Genomic DNA, 19,203 nt, shown 5'->3' on the forward strand with positions numbered 1-19,203 from the left:
GTATTCCGCACTGTCGGTTGAAGTTGGTCCTCGTCTGCTTTTTTTCGGCCGATTCGACATGTTGAATCGCGGTCGGAGCTCGTCTGTCCGTCGGGCCATCTGATCATTCTGATTGGCTGTGCAGCTACTGCCACCTGCTGGTACGGAAAGGCATTTCATCTTACGCAGGCACAGACCGGACGTGCTACTTGGCCGTCGGGTGTCGAGCGTCGGTTTGGTGTGTCAGGGCAACTTTGGACACAGATGCTGCCGACATGAGCCAACCCCGCAGTCTGCTTTCGTCGCCACTAGTTCGTCGGCGTCGGCTTGGTGTGTTCCAGGCTTAATGTTCAAGAAAAAGCGTTTTTAAAACAATTAAAAAACTGGACAGGAACATGAAGTGTAGCCGAATGAATCGGTTGAATGAATGATTCAGTGATTCACTCATAAAGATTTGTCCCATTTGTCATTTGTTGCCACCTACTGGTGTATTAATGTAACCTGCATGAAATAAATTTTATTTGCAGATAATGACATTAGAAACCAGAACGAGTTACGGAATGAATCAGTGCTTCTGAACAAATGGGTTGAATGAATGATTCAATGACTCATTCACTTGTATCTTTCCCGAATGAATCAGTGTAGCAGAATGAATGATCCAGTGATTCACTCATAAAGATTTGTCACCACCTACTGGTATATCGATGAGTCTGTGTGTGTGTGTGTGTGTGTATATAGTATAGCCATATGGAGCTGTACACTTGTGTATGTGTGTGTGTGTGTGTGTGTGTGTGAGTGTGTGGATTTTTTCCCTTTCAGTCGACCCATAACACCCTCTCTGCCTATTTCCATAATTATGCTAATGCCACAGATGGTGTGTGTCTCAAACAGTCAATTTCTCTGTTTACTGAAGGATTTGTGTGTGTGTGTGTGTGTGTTTGCAGTTATTTGAGTGACAAACTTCATCATCTGCATCTTCACACTGTCAATCCCTCAGGGACCTCCTGTAGATCAGTGTGTGTGTGTGTGTGTGTGTGTGTGTGTGTGACACCCTTCAGAAGCAAAATTAGAATTTATGGGTTGCGTCTTTTACAGTGTATGTTTCAGTTGGACGTTTTTTAAATGTTTCTACTTGTTTCAGAACATTCAGAAGTAACATTCACGTGATGTTTGAAAAATGATACAATGGAATGTTCCATTAACGTTCGAAATAAAGGTTTTTAAAACATTTAAATAATGGACGTTTTTAGAATGTTAGCAAAACGTTCTTGTAACGTTCATGGTGTCACAGTGACATCACATTAAAGTCGTGAAGAATAGATTTCTTAGGTCATGTGATAATAAATAAATAAAGATGAGGATGAGCGTCATGGAGCGGCGGGTCTCTGTCCACGGTGCTGAATCACACTGAAGACCCATTTCAGTCAAACATCATTTTCTTAGTGTGAAGAACATTTGAATTATCTAAAGAACCTTTTGTGATGGAAAGATTAAACGTTCTTCACGGAACCACCGATAAAGGAGCTTTGTTTGACCGTGGTGTTCGACACTTGTTGGCACTTTCGTTCAGTGAAGTGATATTCTGGGTCTGTCTGACGCGTTCGCTCAGGTATGTGACGCGCTCGCGAGCAGCAGCAGCGTCTGAATGAACGCGCCCCCGCCCGCGCGCAGACTCGCAGTCTCCGTGAGATGCCCGTTAGATTCGGTGCGGCAGTGCAGTATCGCGCTCGCGCTCGGGCTCGCTGATGATATCGACCCCACTCATGCGTGGATTTCCCGCTCGCATCCTCGCGCACACACGGATCCGTGGACCGGAGACTCCCGCGCGGACCGGGGACGGTCATGCCGTGATGGTGTCACGCGCACGGACGCGCCAGCCGTGTTTGTGAAGCCGGAGATGATGATGATGATGATGATGGTGGTGGTGGTGATGGTGGTGGTGAGGAGCGGAGCTCTCCTCCGGTTACCGGGGCTCGTGATCAGGCTGACTGTGCTGATGTTTGTCGCCGGTTCGAGCGGGATGCCGCACGTGCTCAGATTCGGTGAGAGTTGATCGATTATTTATTGATGACGTGGAGTCCTTGTGATTGATTCATTGACTCATGAGTACATCTGCATATCTCAGTTTCATGCAGTATTTGACATCAGGCCTCAGAATAACATCTGTCAACTCACTGACATCGTGTTAAACATCAATAATCATAAAGTTTGATGTTGTGAAACGCGTCACGGTGATTATATGAGCTCAAAAGAGTGGAATGCTTTGCAAAATAACCATCACTGTTTCATATGCTTGTGATATAATGTCCATTTTGAGATTATTGGCATTGGCAGAACACAATGTCCACTTTATTTAGTGTTAGTCACTTCCACAATCAATAGTTTAGTAGATTTTTGCTCTTTCCAGTGTTCATATGAATAAATATGATTGCATTGTGTTCATGTAGTGATCATTACTGTGTTTTTCTTTCTTGCATTTGAATCTGCATGTCAGAATCACTGTGCTCTGACCGTATATTATGATCACTACTGTATTTGTCGTCACTCAATCTCACATGATAAACGGCTGAAAATGATGTACAGTCTGCCAAAAAATCTGTGATCCTCATTTCAGGCTCGTCTTCATCAGTCTTCGGCGTCAGAAGGCTTCATTAGTGTGATTCGGTCAGTGTGTGTGTGTGTTTTGAGGGTCTCGTTCTCAGTGAAGCCACAGGCGGATCTCATCAGACTCTCTGAACATTCGGCCTGTGTGTGTGTCTGTTTAAGAGTCAGTCCGCATCCGCTCAACTATGAGCCTCTATGGCAACACAGATGCGCTTCTACCACCGGCGCGGCCGGAGCGCTGCTGCATGAGGCCTCTGTGTGTGTGTGTGTGTGTGAAGCACATCTTTGTTCATCCATCAGCTTCATATCCAGATCTTCTCGTGTCTCCCGGCAGGATTCACAGAGAGACGTCCGCTCGCTTACGCAGAGAATCAGGGTGTTTCTGATTCTTCAGCTGGTGTATATGTTCTAAGAACGTTTTGCTAATGTTCTTTAAACGTTTAAAATGTCCATTTTCAAAATGTTTCTTCTTGGATATGTGAACACTCCATTGTATCATTCTTCAAACATTATGGGAACGTTACTTTTGAATATTCTCTGAAACAAGTAGAAACATTTAAAAAACGTTGGACGAACATTCAGCTACAATGTTCCAGAAAAAGTGTTCCATGATCGATGTATAAATAATGTTTTTGTGCTAACGTTTTGAGAACATTATTAAAGACCAGATAACATTCAATGAACGTTCTATTAATGTTACTGGAAGAACATTTGTTTGACGTTCTGGTGAGGTTCTCTTCAAGTTACAAAGTTATGAAAATGTTACTTCTAAATGTTCTCTGGACGTCCAACGTTGTTTCTTGGTTATGTGAACGTTAAGGAAACATTCCATTGTATCTTTCTTCAAACATTATGGGAATGTTACTTATGAATGTTCTCTGAACATTTAAAAAACGTTAGACGAACGTCCAACTAAAACGTTTCAGAAAAAGTGTTCCATGAACGATGTATAAATAATGTTTTTGTGCTAATGTTTTGAGAACATTATTAAAGACAATGAGATAACAAACTTGAACAAACAAACGTTTGTTCATAACACTGAGAAAACCTTGACAGAACATTAAGAGAATGTTCCTTGTTGGCATCAAACATTTTGATCCTGCACTACAGTGGCTGTTTGGTTCATATGATTCTTCCTCTGATTGAAAAATAAGCTTCTGTTAAACCATTTCGGGATGAATATATAAATATCCATCAGTCCACCTTCTATACAGGTTTTCCTTTGTTGGGGAAAACATTAAATATTGTCTGAAGAATAGTGAGATGTAATGTTTGTAGTCAGTGTGTGATGATCATGCATCTCTGCACACGTATGTTGTGTGTGTAAAATGTGTAATTTCTGGGTGTTTAGGAGGTCAGGCTGTAATATATTGCTGTTTGTTGTGTGTTGGAGCTGTATTCTTGTGTTTTGTGTGTGTGTTAGTCATTATTAGCTGTTTGTCCAGCTTGAGTCAGAGCTCATCTGGAATTCACCACACTCTTTCTCTTTCTCTCTCTCTCTCTCGGTTTATGAATGCATCACAGTGTGTGTCAGTCTGAAGTGACTGTGATGTAGACACACACTGGCCGTCTGTAATCAAACAGAAACAACTCGACACATTTACAGATCCACTTTATCTGCTTGTAGAGAATTCAGTGACATTTTGACTCGTCACTTATGAATACTGAGGCACGAGCTCGTTATTGACTGAAAGAAGATGATGGAGAAAATGAACGAGTACATTGGTTTAAACTGTTGCAGGGGCGTTTCTCTGTGGTTGCTAAGGTGTTGCCATGACGACATGGTGTTGCAAGGGTGATTCTATGTGGTTGCTAAGGTCTTTTTGTATTTGTACATTTTCTGAAGGAAATGTGAGTTCTGTTTACCTGTGCAAGTTCATTGGTATGACGACAGGGTGTTGCAAGAGCATTGTTCTATGGTTGCTAAGGTGTTGCCATGACAATAGGGTGTTGCAAGGCTGTTGCTATGTGGTTGCTAGGGTGTTTTGTATTTGTACATTTTCTGAAGGAAATGTGAGTTCTGTTTACCTGTGCAGGTTCATTGGCATGACAACAGGGTGTTGCATTGGCATTGCTCTGTTGTTGCTAAGGTGTTGCCATGACAATAGGGTGTTGCAAGGATGTTGCTATGTAGTTGCTAAGGTGTTTTTGTACTTGTACATTTTCTGAAGGAAATGTAAGTTCTGTTTACATGTGCAAGTTCATTGGCGTGATGACAGGGTGTTGCAAGGGCATTGCTCTGTGGTTGCTAAGGTGTTGCCATGACCATAGGGTGTTGCTATGTGTTTGCCAAGGTGTTTTTGTATTTGTACATTTTCTAAAGGAAATGTGAGTTCCGTTTGCCTGTGTAAGTTCATTGGCATGACGACAGGGTGTTCCAAGGGCATTGCTCTATGGTTGCTAAGGTGTTGCCATGACAATAGGGTGTTGCAATGTGGTTGCTAGGGTGTTTTGTATTTGTACATTTTCTGAAGGAAATGTGAGTTCTGTTTACCTGTGCAGGTCCATTGGCATGACAACAGGGTGTTGCAAGGGCATTGCTCTGTGGTTGCTAAGGTGTTGCCATGACGATAGGGTGTTGCTATGTGGTTGCTAAGGTGTTTTTGTATTTGTACATTTTCTGAAAGGAAATGTGAGTTCTGTTTACACGTGCAGGTTCATTTGCATGCCGACATGTTGTTGTAAGGGCATTGCTCTGTGATTGCTAAGGTGTTGCCATGACGATAGGGTGTTTTTGTATTTGTACATTTTCTGAAGGAAATCTGAATTCTGTTTACCTGTGCAAGTTCTTTGGCATGACAATAGGGTGTTGCTATGTGGTTGCTAAGGTGTTTCCATAATGACAGGGTGTTGCAAGGACATTGCTCTGTGGTTACTAAGGTGTTGCCATGACGATATGGTGTTGCAAGTGTGTTGCTATGCGTTGCTAAGGTGTTTTTGTATTTGTACATTTTCTGAAGGAAATGTGAATTCTGTTTACCTGTGCAAGTTCTTTGGCATGACAATAGGGTGTTGCTATGCGGTTGCTAAGGTGTTGCTACGACGATAGGGTGTTGCTATGCAGTTGCTAAGGTGTTGCCATGACAAAAGTGTTTCAAGAATGTTACTATGTGGTTGCTAAGGTGTTGCCATGATGACAGGGTGTTGCAAGGGCATTGCTCTGTGGTTGCTACGGTGTTGCCATGATGATATGGTGTTGCAAGTGTGTTGCTATGCGTCGCTAAGGTGTTTTTGTATTTGTACATTTTCTGAAGGAAATGTGAATTCTGTTTACCTGTGCAAATATTTGTGCTGTTTATATTTCAGTCACATTTTGCCATCCAAATAAGAGAAACATAAACACTGCTATCAAATAAGAAATGCTATCGTATTTATATAATTTATATATTATAACTTTTTTTTTTTTTTGTATGTATGTATATAACTATTATTTTCACACCATTAAATTAAATCATATGGGCTTAATTTATATTAATTTTTATAATTATTTTATTCTTTAATTTTTAATAATTTTTATTATCATGTTATATATGATTCCAAGTAAATAAATGATGTATTAGGCTCAGGCTGTAAGTGACATGAACTGGTGTGTTTTTCAGATGTGTCACTGCTGTCACTGCATGTTGCCGTTTATTGGCTTCACATGTCAAATCAAGTCAGTTTTATGTGCACATCACATTTTAACACACTGCATTTCAAAGCAAATAATGGCGTAACAAACGAAAGGAGATGTTCAGATGTAATGAGGAAGGAACAGGAGGGTCGCTGCTTTTTCAGGACAAAACTTGCAATAAACCTCGTTTAAATGGGATCAAACAGACTCAAACCTCCGTGTCAAACATCAGAAATGGGCTCAACTATTTTCTCCAGCAGCAAATTGCACCTTTCACGGTTTAAAAATATAACCACAGCTTTCAAGAGCAAAGAAGAAATCTATTCGCTATTAGCATGCGTGGCACACATGAGTCAGAGAGAGAGAGAGAGAGAGAGAGAGAGAGAGAGAGAGAGAGCGATCTGGTGGAGGGAAGATGGATTGATCGGGTGTTTCAGGGGCCGCAGCTCGCGAAGGTCTCGTCTCATTCATACACACACACACACACACACACACACACAGACAGGAACACACACATCTGCACACACGCATTAACTCCAAAAACATATTTGACTTTATGCATGTTTAGATATGTTTGTGATTAATTTTCATGTATGTAAATGGTGAGACATGTATGTGCATTTCAGTTCATTCACGTCAGAGGAACGCAGTGCTTCTGACGACTTTATTCATTAAAAATGTTAGCGTCTCTGTTGTTGGAAACAGCCTCAGCCTTGAGCGACGCGAGGCCGAGTAAATAATGACAGAACGTTTGCTTTTTCTGTGAAACATTCCTTTAATAGACCCGTGAGATCAGCGGCTGTGATACAGAGAGAGTTTGATGGATCGTGTTCTGAACCCTGGGAGCGCCGCAGGTCAAAGGTCAAGTGAGGCAACTAGATAAAGCTTCCCAGAGAGAGAGGTTGGTTTCTGTTAGATGATTGAGTCAGTGGTTGAATGTGTCGAGACGCTCAAAAGGTCACAAATGAAACAGAACGCTGCGTTTGATGGAAGTCAATGGGGACCAGCAACCGTTTCCTCTCAACGTTACAACAACGTCATAAAGACGTTCCAACAACGTTTCTCTCAACATCATGAAAACGCATATCAAATATTAATAATAATGTTATAGGAGCGTTCGATAAATGTTATCCTTCGTGGAGTTAGACTAGTTTCAAGCATTAATATGTTTTTATTTTTATGTTTGAATTTTACCTTGTGAAGCACTTTGAGCTGTATTTTATGCATGAAAAGTGCCATACAAATAAATGTAAGAATATTTTCATATTTTTCTTTGCTTGGTTTTACCTAGTGTTATTTTAGTCTTTATTACAGTTCTATTGATATTTTAAACTTTTTTGTTTTTTGTTTCATGTTAATATTACTTTCATTTTTAGTCATTTCATCATGTGTACGTTGTCATTTTATTATTTTTTTGTTTTCTTAAAATAGGCTATTGATATTTAGGTTTAATTTATTTCTATTTCAGTTTTAGTTTTTATTTATTTCCAGTTAATAATTTCAGTGCTTCAACTTCAATTTCAGTTTATTGCCAAGGCAACGTTTCTATTTTTCATTTAGTTTAAGTTTTTAAACTAATATTTCATTTTATTTTATTTCAGCTTTATTACAATTAACAGAAATGTTTTTAGTAGTTTTAGTCAATTATAGTAATCCTGGTTTTGCCGTAAACCATGAGATGAGACAGTACACAAGTTGATAAAAAATTAAAGATACAATGTTTATGTTAAAGATTTATTATTTTTATTTTGTTTCATATTTTAATTTATTTTTTTATTTTAATTACATTTATTTTTATTTTCTTATTTATTTTCAAATTAAATTTATTTTCATTTTATTTTTTTATTTTTATTACGTTTTCAATTTATTTTTTATTCAATTTAATTTTTTAATTAATTGATTTTTTATTTTAATTAAATGTATTTTTAAATTATTTTCTTATTTATTTTTAAATTTGTTTTTATTGTAATTTAATTTGTTTTTATTTTGTTATTTTTTATTTAATTAAAAATGATTTCATTTTTTATTATATTTAATTTTTTTAAAAAATAATTATTTTTTATTTTTATTTTTTATTTCAATTTAATTCATTTTATTTCATTTTTTATTTGAATTATTTGAATTTATTTGAATTTTATTTTTTATTTCAATTTTATTTTTATTATATTTTTTAATTTATTTTTTATTTTATTTCATTTTCTAAAAAAAAAATATTTTTTTATTTTTATTTATTTTATTTTATTTTAATTTATTTCATTTTTATTTTATTTTATTTGAATTTTTTTTTTTTTTTTTACATTATTTTCTATTAACATTCGTTAAATGGAAAAGAGCTGAATTACTCCTTTAACTCCCTACAGTACAGTGTCGGTTCACTCAGCCGTAATCAGGACTCTTAATATTCCAACCATTGATCAAAACTAACATTTCATCAATAGTAATATTTTTAATAGCCTTTGATCAGGCAGCGGAGGCAGAAGTCGGCAGCTGAGAATTTAACAAGTTTCTTTTTGTGAAGGAACATCATCCATCAGCCCAGAGGAGCCGTCCTTCACGCACACGTGTTTGTAAGCAGAAGATGTCTGTCATGATGTGTTTGTCAAACAGATGTGATGTTCACACAGTCAGGAGACCTTCAGAAGCCAATCGATATCTCCAGAGTCTCGACGATTTCTCTCAGCCTTCCTCTTCATCCGCTCTGAAATCCTCACTAAACAGATCCGGACTGAAAAAGAAACACGACGGCAGGTCAGCGAGGTCACGATGGCCTAAATGTAGGATTTATGTGTTTGAAATACATCCGTTTGGATTACACAGTTTTAACATAAACTAATAAACTCAACGTGATGCCCATCTGTCAATCATACATCGATGAAGCATCATTAACCTTACGAGAGCGTGAACGCCGAGCGCTCTGAGAGACGAGATGCTTCTCCTCGACAGCAGTGAGATGAAACAGAGCCTCAGATGTTCTCGAGTCTGAGGAGTAAGTGCAGATGAAATGCGACTGTAATATCCTCTGAAAACTGATCTGAGAGCTGCTGCTTTGTGCTGAATAAAAGCGCTCCCCTTCCCCCCGAGCAAAGGCTTGACATTTTACCTTTGGAGGCGGATAACATCTCCAGCTCACGGCACAACTGAGGCCTGTTTTTAGCACCACAAAGACTGAAGTAGGATAACAGATTTATCATAATTACACAGCGATGGAAGACGAGGGAGAGAGAGAGAGAGAGAGAGAGATTGTGCTAAACTCAGGTGGAAAATTCCTGAAAGTCTTTCCGTTACAGTAGTTTTTCCTCCTGAGAACAAACGTCTGATAATTATGCAGAATACGGCAGCAGAAATCATCTTAATGTAACTTTTATTCATCATGTCTGAATCACCTGCTGTTTTTGTGAATCAGTGGATGTACACTTTTGGGAAAATTAGGATTTTTTAATGTTTTTGAAAGAAAGAAGTCTCTTCTGCTCACCAAGGCTGCTTTATTTAATCAAAAATACAGTAAAAACAGTGAAATATTATTCCAATGTAAAACAGCAGTTTTCTATGTGAATATATAGTAAAGTGTAATTTATTCCTGTGATCAAAGCTGAATTTTCAGCATCATTACTCCAGTCTTCAGTGTCACATGATCCTTCAGAAATCATTCTAATATTATGATTTGCTGCTCAAGAAACATTTATGATTATTATCAATGTTATCAAACCACAAAAAAACACTATCTTCATCCTCATCAACTGCATCTAATGATTTAGCAGTTCAAACTTGCTTTTGTTTCAGTTGTGAAACGTTTGTGTGGATTTATTTACAATCAGAGACACCTGATTTGATATTTTGTGATTTAATTAAGGAAGTGTCCGGATAGTTTTTGGCACCGCAGTGACTCTAAATGTGATCCGTAGTTTGATTAAGATGTTTTATGAACAGCAGAAGCAGGTCACCATCTGTTTCCTGCTGGTGTCGCTTTCAGTCACACAGAGACATAAAGAGAGAGATTATCATGTTTACTAAAACTACATTTCTGTTATAAAGTATAGAACACAGCTCTAATCTGATAAAGGCATGAAGATATTAAGATATAAACATTAACATGATTTTCTGTAAAGCTGCTTTGAAAAATGTGTTGTGAAAAACACAAAATAAGTGCATTTGAAAATTTAAATTTAAACAAAAATTGTAATGTTTTAATGGGATGATTTTGTTTTTATCAACTGATTATCGTTTCAGATGTGCTTCAATTAGGGATGCACCGATGTACAATAATCTGTATCGGCCGATAAAAACAATTATTTTAACTATTTTATTGTGTAGAAACAGCCGATGATCAGGGCCGATTATATCCTGTCGATCAAAAAGGGTGGAAAACGTGTCAGACTTTAACTCTCATACTGTGTGTGAAGAAAATCTCTCTTGTGCTGAATTTAGGGCTGTCGAAGTTAACACGACGACAACGAATTAACTGTTAAATATCTCAATTTGACCCTCTGAATCACCCGTAGTTCAAGCCAGGGTTGCCAGTTCCGCAGTTTTTCCCTAAATTAAACATTATTTGTAGTGTCTCCCATCCAATAATCGCAAAAACCTTGGTGCTTTGTTACTTCTGTTAAGAAACAAATTCTCAGCTTTAAAATTATGTCCATTTTAGCACGCAATTCAAACAATAAATGGCGTTTTGGCGCTCTTAAATGTGACGTCACAGGTCGCTTTGCCGCCTCAGTTAAAGCAGCAGCGCGAGTCTTTTCCTTTTTCCTTTAATACAAGATAATATAGCAGGAAAACGCATAAAAAGGTATGTTGAAAGATACAGAACAACTTACTGAAAGGAATCAGGTCTCATATAATCGCTCAATCTGTGTTTTAACCGCGGAAAGATGTCAATAAAACAGCAACGTCACCATCGTCTTATTTACCTCAGGAAAGTTCGTTAGTGAGGCGGGGCTTAGCTATAAAAACACTAGAGATTAGCTTATTTACTGTTAATTATATTTTTGTATGTTTGTTTGAATAAATTTGCCATGTTTATGAAAACTACCTTATGTGCAGCTGAGTTGTAAACAAACAATTCAGTTTTTATTTAAGTGTGATTATTATATCTGAAAATAAATAGAAGTTGAATATGGCTTCTGTTGTTAATTGTAACCTCTAATATTATAGTAATGTGCCAAATAAGTATAATTTACTTTATTAGTTGTGAGGGATTTTTTTCCTTAAAGGGATAGTTCACCCCAAAATGAAAATTATCCCATGATTTAATCACCCTCAAGCCATCCTACGTGTATATGACTATCTTCTTTCAGACGAACACAATCGGAGATATATTTTAAAATATCCTTAATCCTCCTAGGTTTATAATGGTAGTGAATGGCTGCTTAAATTTTTAAGACAAAAAAATACGACTTCAGGGTAAACTTCCGTGACATAGTACACAATTGCCATGACGTTCTATACTATAACGCGTAGTACGTCATGTCATTGTGTACTATGTCGCGGAAGTTAACACTTTTTGGACGTATGTCGAATGCGTATGGCTGTTGCGCCGGAAGTTCGTTATTTTGCTTTATAAAGTTTTAAATAAGGATACTTGTCTTACACAAATGCATCAGTTCGCTTCAGAAGGCCTTTATTAACCCACTGGAGTCGTATGGATTCATTTTTTTATGGATGGATGCATTTTTTTTTTTTTGTCTTCAAAACGTGGCCCCCCCATTCACAACCATTATAAACCTTGGAGGACTAAGGATATTTTTTAAATATGTCTCTGATTGTGTTCGTCTGAAAGAAGATAGTCATAAGAGAAATGATTCAGTGCCTCTAAACGGCGTGTGTGTCATTAACAGTTTCACACGGAGCTGTATGTGATCTCACATTCACACATTAACACCTCAAATTCAGCAGCAGAAGATAATGATCCACTCAGACTGACAGAGAGCAGAAACAAGCTTTGTGTTGCACTTATCGCCATTGTTTTGATTATGGATTTGTGTGCGTTCATGCAAATGGAGGCAGGAGAGAGCGATAAAGAGACCGATATTGGCGATATTCCGTAACTCATTGCATAATTCATTTCCACAATAATTCACCCCCTCATGGACGATCACAGTCCATTACATTCAGATATGGTCAGATGAGATGCATTTTGTTTTATTTATTTATTTTACATTCTTTTAGCAGACGCTTTTATGCAGAGTCAAGTCAGCTTTGTTTGTCCAGCGCTTTATACAACACAGAGTGTTTCAAAGCAGCTTCACGATCATAAACAGAAAAAATAACAGAATAAATGATGCAAACTTCATTATCAAATATGAGACAAATTCAAATTCTGCTGTAAAGCAGCTCTACAGGAGACAATAGCTTCAATGTTGATTCAGTTCAATAACTGCAAAATTCGTCAGTTATAAAATTCGAATAAACTATAAAGCATCATATGTTGAAATGTCATTCAGTTCATATTATAAATAAAATATAATAAATTATTGACTTATTTTAAATTATTAACTTGTTTTAATGACCAAAAACATAATATTTATCTAATATCTATCTCACATTTTGTGTCACTACATGATTTTCCCCTTAATGGAAAAGGACAATTATTTTTTTTTAATTTTATTTTATTATTAATGAATGAATGAATTAAATGTATATTTTTATTTATTTGTTTATGTTTATATGTTTTCTGTTTATTGCTGTAAAATAATTCAATCACATTTTTATTCATTTTTTTAGTTATTTTACTACTTCAAGATGAACTAAATTAAATGGGAAATGTTGCCTGAAATAAAAAAAAATAAGTTTTCTATATTTTATTTTATTGTATTTCAGTTAATGTTTATTTTAATATCATTAACTGAAACTAAAACTGAAATAAAAATAAATTAAACCTAAATAGCAATATTTTAAAAAAAAACAAAAAAAAACTAATAAAATGACAAAAGCACATAATGAAATGACTAAAAATTAAACTAAAATTAACATGAAAACTAAAAATATAAAAATAAAAGCTAATTTGAAATATTCAGTGTAAGCGTGTGTGAAACACTGCAGAGTATCAGTGAAGGTGCAGATGTTTGACTGACGGCGCACTGGGAGTTTCCTCATTAATTCGATGTTTCGGTGTCCAGATGCTGTTTTCGCTCTCTGACGCTGGTGTGTGTAAGCGAGAAGCATGAAGATGAGCCTGTCTGTCTCTGTCTGTCTGTCTGCAGGTGGGATCTTCGAGTCGATAGAGAGCGGCCCGTCTGGACCAGAAGAACTGGCCTTTAAATTCGCGCTGAACACCATCAACAGGAACCGAACGCTTCTGCCCAACACAACCCTCACGTACGACATCCAGAGAATCAACGTCTTCGACAGTTTCGAGGCGTCCAGGAAAGGTGGGAGAGCTTTCTTCTCACCTCAAACGTGTTTAAACGCTCATGTACTTTCCTTTTTTCCTTCCCAGGCTGCCCTATTTTCTGCGCTTTGTCATTTCAAACCCGAAGCTTCGGCACTGGCCTCATTTGTAATTTTAATGACCCTTTTTTCTCAGGCTGCTTTCAGACGCGACGGTTACGGTGGAATGGAAAGTGAAATTGGGCTCAATTTAGAGAAATAGCATGTGAGGTGCTTTTGCTGTCAAAGAACATCCCGTTTAAAACGGAGACTGAGATGAAATGGACAAACAGAAGCGCCTCATTTGAATATGTGCATTAGTGACCTCGACCGCTGTGAAAACTGTTTTTTACCAAAAAATCCAATCGAAGGAGAGGGAGAAGCGTCTCTTTTCTGTGTCTGCTGTTACCATTCAGACAGTATGTTGGAATAAATTCTGCCATCATTTACTCACCAAACCCAAACACAACATCTGTCAAACTCTACAAAGAACAGAAAATTCACCTCAGAATTATATGATCTCTTTGTGTGAGAAACAGACACAAATTTAAAGAACGTTCTGGTTTCAGCACAACTTCACCTGAAACATTAATAAGTAATAAAACACATTAAATGTCAGTAAACAATATATAATACATAAAATAAAATACACACTTTTCAAAATAAAGCCTAAAAATTATGTATTTACTGTAACATGTAAAAATTATGTATTTAATGTACATATTTGTAAATAAAAATCAATAAAATAAAATGTTATGTATATATATATATATATATTTATATATGTATTTAAACAGGAATGTAAATATTTGTAAATGAAAATGTAAACATTTGTAAATAAAACCCAAAATGTAAATAATAATCAAATCATGTTAGTATTTATAAATAATAATCAAGAATCTGAATATTTGTAAATTAAAATAATAATGTAAATAATTATAAATAAAATAAAAATGTAAATATTTATAAATAATGAAGAATGTAAACATTTGTAAATAAAATGTAAATATTTGTAAATAACAATCAAGAATATAAATATTTGTAAATAAGAATGTAATATTTGTAAATTAAAAAATCTAAATACTTGTAAATGAGAAATCAAGAATGTAAATATTTGTAAATAAAAATATAAATGTAAATATTTACAAATAACAATCAAGAATGTAAATATTTGGAAATAAAATGTAAATAGTTGTAAATAATAATAATGCAAATATTTGTACATAAAAGTGTAAATATTTGCAAATAAGAAATCAAGAATGTAAATATTTGGAAATAAACCCAAAATGTAAATAATAATCAAATCATGTAAATATTTGTAAATAATAAATAAGAATCTGAACATTTGTAAATAAAAAATGTAAATATTTGAAAATAAAAATAAAATGTAAAAATTTGTAAATAATACTCAAGAATGTAAATAATAACCAAGAATGTAAATAAAAAGTAAATATTTGTAAATAATCAAGAATGTAAATATTTGTAAAAAAAAAAAAAAAAAAAAAAGGCAAATATTTGTAAATAAAACACAATGTAAATAGTAATCAAATCATGTGAATATTTGTAAATAATAATAAAAAATGTTAATAATTATACATAAGTATCAAGAATGTAAATATATTTTCTGGCGAGCAGCGTTTGATTGGTCCTGTTTTCTTTTCTGCTGTCCAATCACCAGCCTGCGAGCAGCTCTCCCTGGGCGTGGCAGCGATCTTCGGCCCCTCCCACAGCTCGTCAGCCAATGCGGTGCAGTCGATCTCCAACGCTCTGGGCGTCCCTCACATTCAGACCCGCTGGAAGCATCAGGTGTCGGATAACAGAGACTCGTATTATGTCAGTCTGTATCCGGACTTCTCCTCGCTCAGCCGGGCCATACTGGACCTCGTGCACTTCTTCAGGTGGAAGATGGTCACGGTGGTGTACGACGACAGCACCGGTGAGTATATCGACCAATCACATTCACCGCTGATGAGCCCACTGGGAAACTAGGGAATACTACATCAGTGTGCTGCATACTACTTTTTAATAATAGTTCGTGAAACGGTACACAGTATGCTATTCTGCATTCGTCCAGAAATACATATGCTTCTTCATATTTTTTTTATATTTTTTTAATTTTTATTTCTTCTAAATGTTTTTAATCCAGCTTAGTGTAAATCATTTGGGTAATTTTAATATATAAATATATATATATATATATATATAAACAGGAATGTAAATATTTATAAATGAAAATGTAAACATTTGTAAATAAAACCCAAAATGTAAATAATAATTATTTACAAATATTTACATGATTTGATTATTATTTACATTTTGGGTTTTATTTACAAATATTTGCATTTTTTGTTTTTATTTACAAATATTTACATTCTTGATTTCTTATTTGCAAATATTTACATTCTTGATTTCTTATTTGCAAATATTTACATTTTTATATATATATATATATATATATAAACTTTTTAAATACATATTTGTCACTCAGGAAGGCTGTTTAAAATTACTATTGAGGACAAAAAAAATACAAATAAAAAGTTCAAGAATTTTTAAATAAAAATCAAGAATGTAAATATTTGTAAATCAAAATGTAAAAAATTGTAAACAAAAATTGTAAATAAAAATAAAAAGTTTAAACATTTAAAAAAAATATATATAAATAGTTTTGTGTATATTATTCGGATTATTTCTACTTAAAAAAAAAAAAAAAAAAAAAGAATGTTGTCACTCTGAAAATGTTTAAAATTATTATTCAGGACAAAATTATTCCAAATATCACAGGACCTAAAATACACATTTTCCCTTATTTTTAAATATTTTTTAATTTTTATTTCTTCTAAATATTTTTTAATTCAGCGTAGTGTAAATTATATGGATTATTTGTACTTTTTTAAAAATATATTTGTCATTCAGGAAGGCTGTTTAAAATTACTGTTGAGGACAAAAATATTACAAATAAAAAAAATTCAAGAATTTATAAATAAAAATCAAAAATATAAATATTTGTAAATAAAAATGTAATAATTGGTAAATAAAAATAAAGAGTTTAAATATTTGGGGAAAAAATAAAAAATATAAATAGTTTTGTGTATATTATTTGGATTATTTGTACTTTTCAAAAAATTAATTTTGTCACAGCAAATATTTTAAATTATTATTGAGGACAAAAATAATATACAGGACCTAAAATACACATTTTCCCTTATTTTTTAAATATTTTTTTTATTTCTATTTCTTCTAAGTATTTTTAATACAGCTTAGTGTAAATTATTTGGATTATTTATACTTTTTTAAAAATATATTTATCACTCAGAAAGACCGTTTAAAATTAATATTGAGGACAAAAATATTACAAATATTACAGGACCTAAAATACACATTTTCCCGTATACATATATGTAAATTTTAACCTAAAATCTCCATGTTAAATAAATAAAAAGAAAACAGTTCACACAGAACTCCATTTGTCAACTACCTAGTAGGTCATCTGGGTGTTTTATGCATATAGAAAATTAGCATAATGTGCACCAGTGAATAATTCATTAGACTGATTAAACCAAGTATAGAGTATGATTAGTACACAACCTTAAAAATAGAGCAGGTGTTGTTCGGTTTATTTGAGAAGAATAACGTTCATGATTATAAACGATCTGCTCATTTGCTTACAGTCGTATCAGCGGCGCTACAGATATCACTCACTCGCGCCAAACGCCTCATGAGCCACACCGCGGCGTTTTAGTCATTAGTCTTTTCTAATTAATAGAAAGAATTTTATTACGTTCTCCGAGCATTTTGCCTGTAATCACGCAAATTGAATCAAACCGGGAGCTGGAATCATTTGTTTTAATTACGCATTCAGCCGCGGCTCCCGCTGTTGGCAAATCAAACGGGCCCCGGCGTGTGTAAACATGAGCGCCGGCCACCGAGTCGCTGGGATTCAGACTCGATTCAGTGTTTATTAGTGACCCCGAGGCGTCGAGCCGCGGCTCAGCATCAAACACGTATTTTTAGAAAACATTGGCAGGCGTCTGCGGTCGCTCCGCGCGAGAGCTCGATGTGTGAAAGGAGATTAGCCTGTTCTTGTGTGCGGAGACGCCACTCGTGCTCAGAAATACACGCGGCGTGGGCTGAGCAGCATCTCTGTGTTTCTGGAGGTTCAGACGCAGAGTGTGTGTGGAGAGCGGTTGCGGCTGTGTGCTGATGATGTGCTGCTTCACATTAGGGTCAGACTCACTCGTGCTGCTCGCCGTCAACAGTGAACAAAAAGTGTTCTTTTAATGAAATGGATGGACTGCATTTTAATTCAATAATGTTTTTTCTTTAATATTTTGTATTTCGAGGGCATTTCATTGTGCTAAAGAATATTCACCCCTAAATTATGCACCATTTATTTCTATATAAAGTAATAAAAATATAAAAAACATATATAAAAACATTTATATTTTCCCCCAATTTATGCAGTATTTAATTTGTGTGTGTGTGTGTGTGTGTGTGTGTGTGTGTGTGTGTGTGCATGTGTGTGTGTGTGTGTGAGAGAGTGTGTGTGTGAGAGTGTGTGTGTGTGTGTGTGTGTGTGTGTGTGAGAGTGAGTGAATGTGTGTGTGTGTGTGTGTTCTGAAGGCTTGATCTATTATTTTTTACTGCATCTTCTGCTAATGTCCTCAATCTCACCTAGAGTAGTAAAGGAGGCAGTTGCCAGGCGACCATTAGTTACCCGTTGTTAAGGTCACATGAAGCCTCTGCGCAGCCCCTCCCTCTGAGTATCCCAGGATGCTCTGCTGCAATGAGACGAGTCCCAGCGGAGCAACATCATGTCCACACATGTGATCAGATCACTTTATACCTGCCCAAGAAACACACACACAGAGATCGTGACAAATGTTACTGTGCAGTGGAGTGTGTGTGTGTGTGTGTGTGTGTGTGTGTGTGATTCAGGACCGTTTATGTCTGACAGACTGTGAAGACAATTGCAGCTGATAAAATTTAAAATTTAATTAATTTTATTAATATTCATTTAAATATATAAATATTCAATAAATATGAAATGTGGTGTTTAAATGTGCTTAATATTCACGAAAATAATGTCACAATGCAAAAAAAGCTTTAATTTATTTATGCAAAATATAATTTCACATTTTTTTCTTTATATTTGAGAGTGAAATGTGAGATGGAGATGTTTTGGTGAGATTCACCCACACAGCGTCAATCATCACACACACCTACATCTGACGAGCTGTCTGTCTCTTTCTGTCTCTCTTTTACACACACACACACACACACACACCTGACCCGAACACTCCTACACACACTCGTCTCGTCTCGTCTGAACGTGTAGGTGAGATTCTCTTCAGCCTGTTTCCTCAGTGTCTCATTCATTCACAGCTCTAGCTGAACCATCTCAAAGATTGTGTCTCATCATGTTATTTTAGTGTGTATGATGTGGGCGGTCACATGTTAATGAGCTCGCGGTGATGTCATAACCAGGCTGATCAGGACACATCAAACTTCTTTTGTTTGATTCAGATCCATTTTCCATGATCTGATCTCTTAAATATCATGCATGTTTCTTAAATAACATTCATTTCTCTTAAATAAACATGCATGTTTCTTAAATAACATGCGTTTCTCTTAAATAAACA

The 19,203-nt window shown here is 35.4% G+C and overlaps 1 protein-coding gene and 1 long non-coding RNA gene across 2 annotated transcripts in view; one reads left to right on the top strand and one right to left on the bottom strand.

Annotated features, from left to right (window-relative positions):
- Positions 1 to 1,611: 1,611 nt before the first annotated feature.
- The window catches only part of LOC127510943 (glutamate receptor ionotropic, kainate 2), a 42,605-nt gene continuing 25,013 nt past the window's right edge, over positions 1,612 to 19,203 (top strand). Inside the window, exons 1-3 of the mRNA XM_051891125.1 lie at positions 1,612 to 2,021; positions 13,399 to 13,566; positions 15,243 to 15,500. Coding sequence (XP_051747085.1) covers positions 1,625 to 2,021; positions 13,399 to 13,566; positions 15,243 to 15,500 — 823 coding nt within the window. The 5' untranslated portion in view covers positions 1,612 to 1,624. The remainder of the gene's footprint in view (positions 2,022 to 13,398; positions 13,567 to 15,242; positions 15,501 to 19,203) is intronic.
- Positions 8,573 to 10,036, bottom strand: LOC127510946 (uncharacterized). The gene is made up of 3 exons (XR_007929791.1): positions 9,297 to 10,036; positions 9,089 to 9,175; positions 8,573 to 8,921 (listed from the first exon to the last, which is right to left on the bottom strand). It is a non-coding gene; the product is annotated as an uncharacterized LOC127510946 (long non-coding RNA).

The sequence above is a fragment of the Ctenopharyngodon idella genome, chromosome 4 (assembly GCF_019924925.1).
Source record: "Ctenopharyngodon idella isolate HZGC_01 chromosome 4, HZGC01, whole genome shotgun sequence".
In the NCBI taxonomy this organism is placed as follows: domain Eukaryota; kingdom Metazoa; phylum Chordata; class Actinopteri; order Cypriniformes; family Xenocyprididae; genus Ctenopharyngodon; species Ctenopharyngodon idella.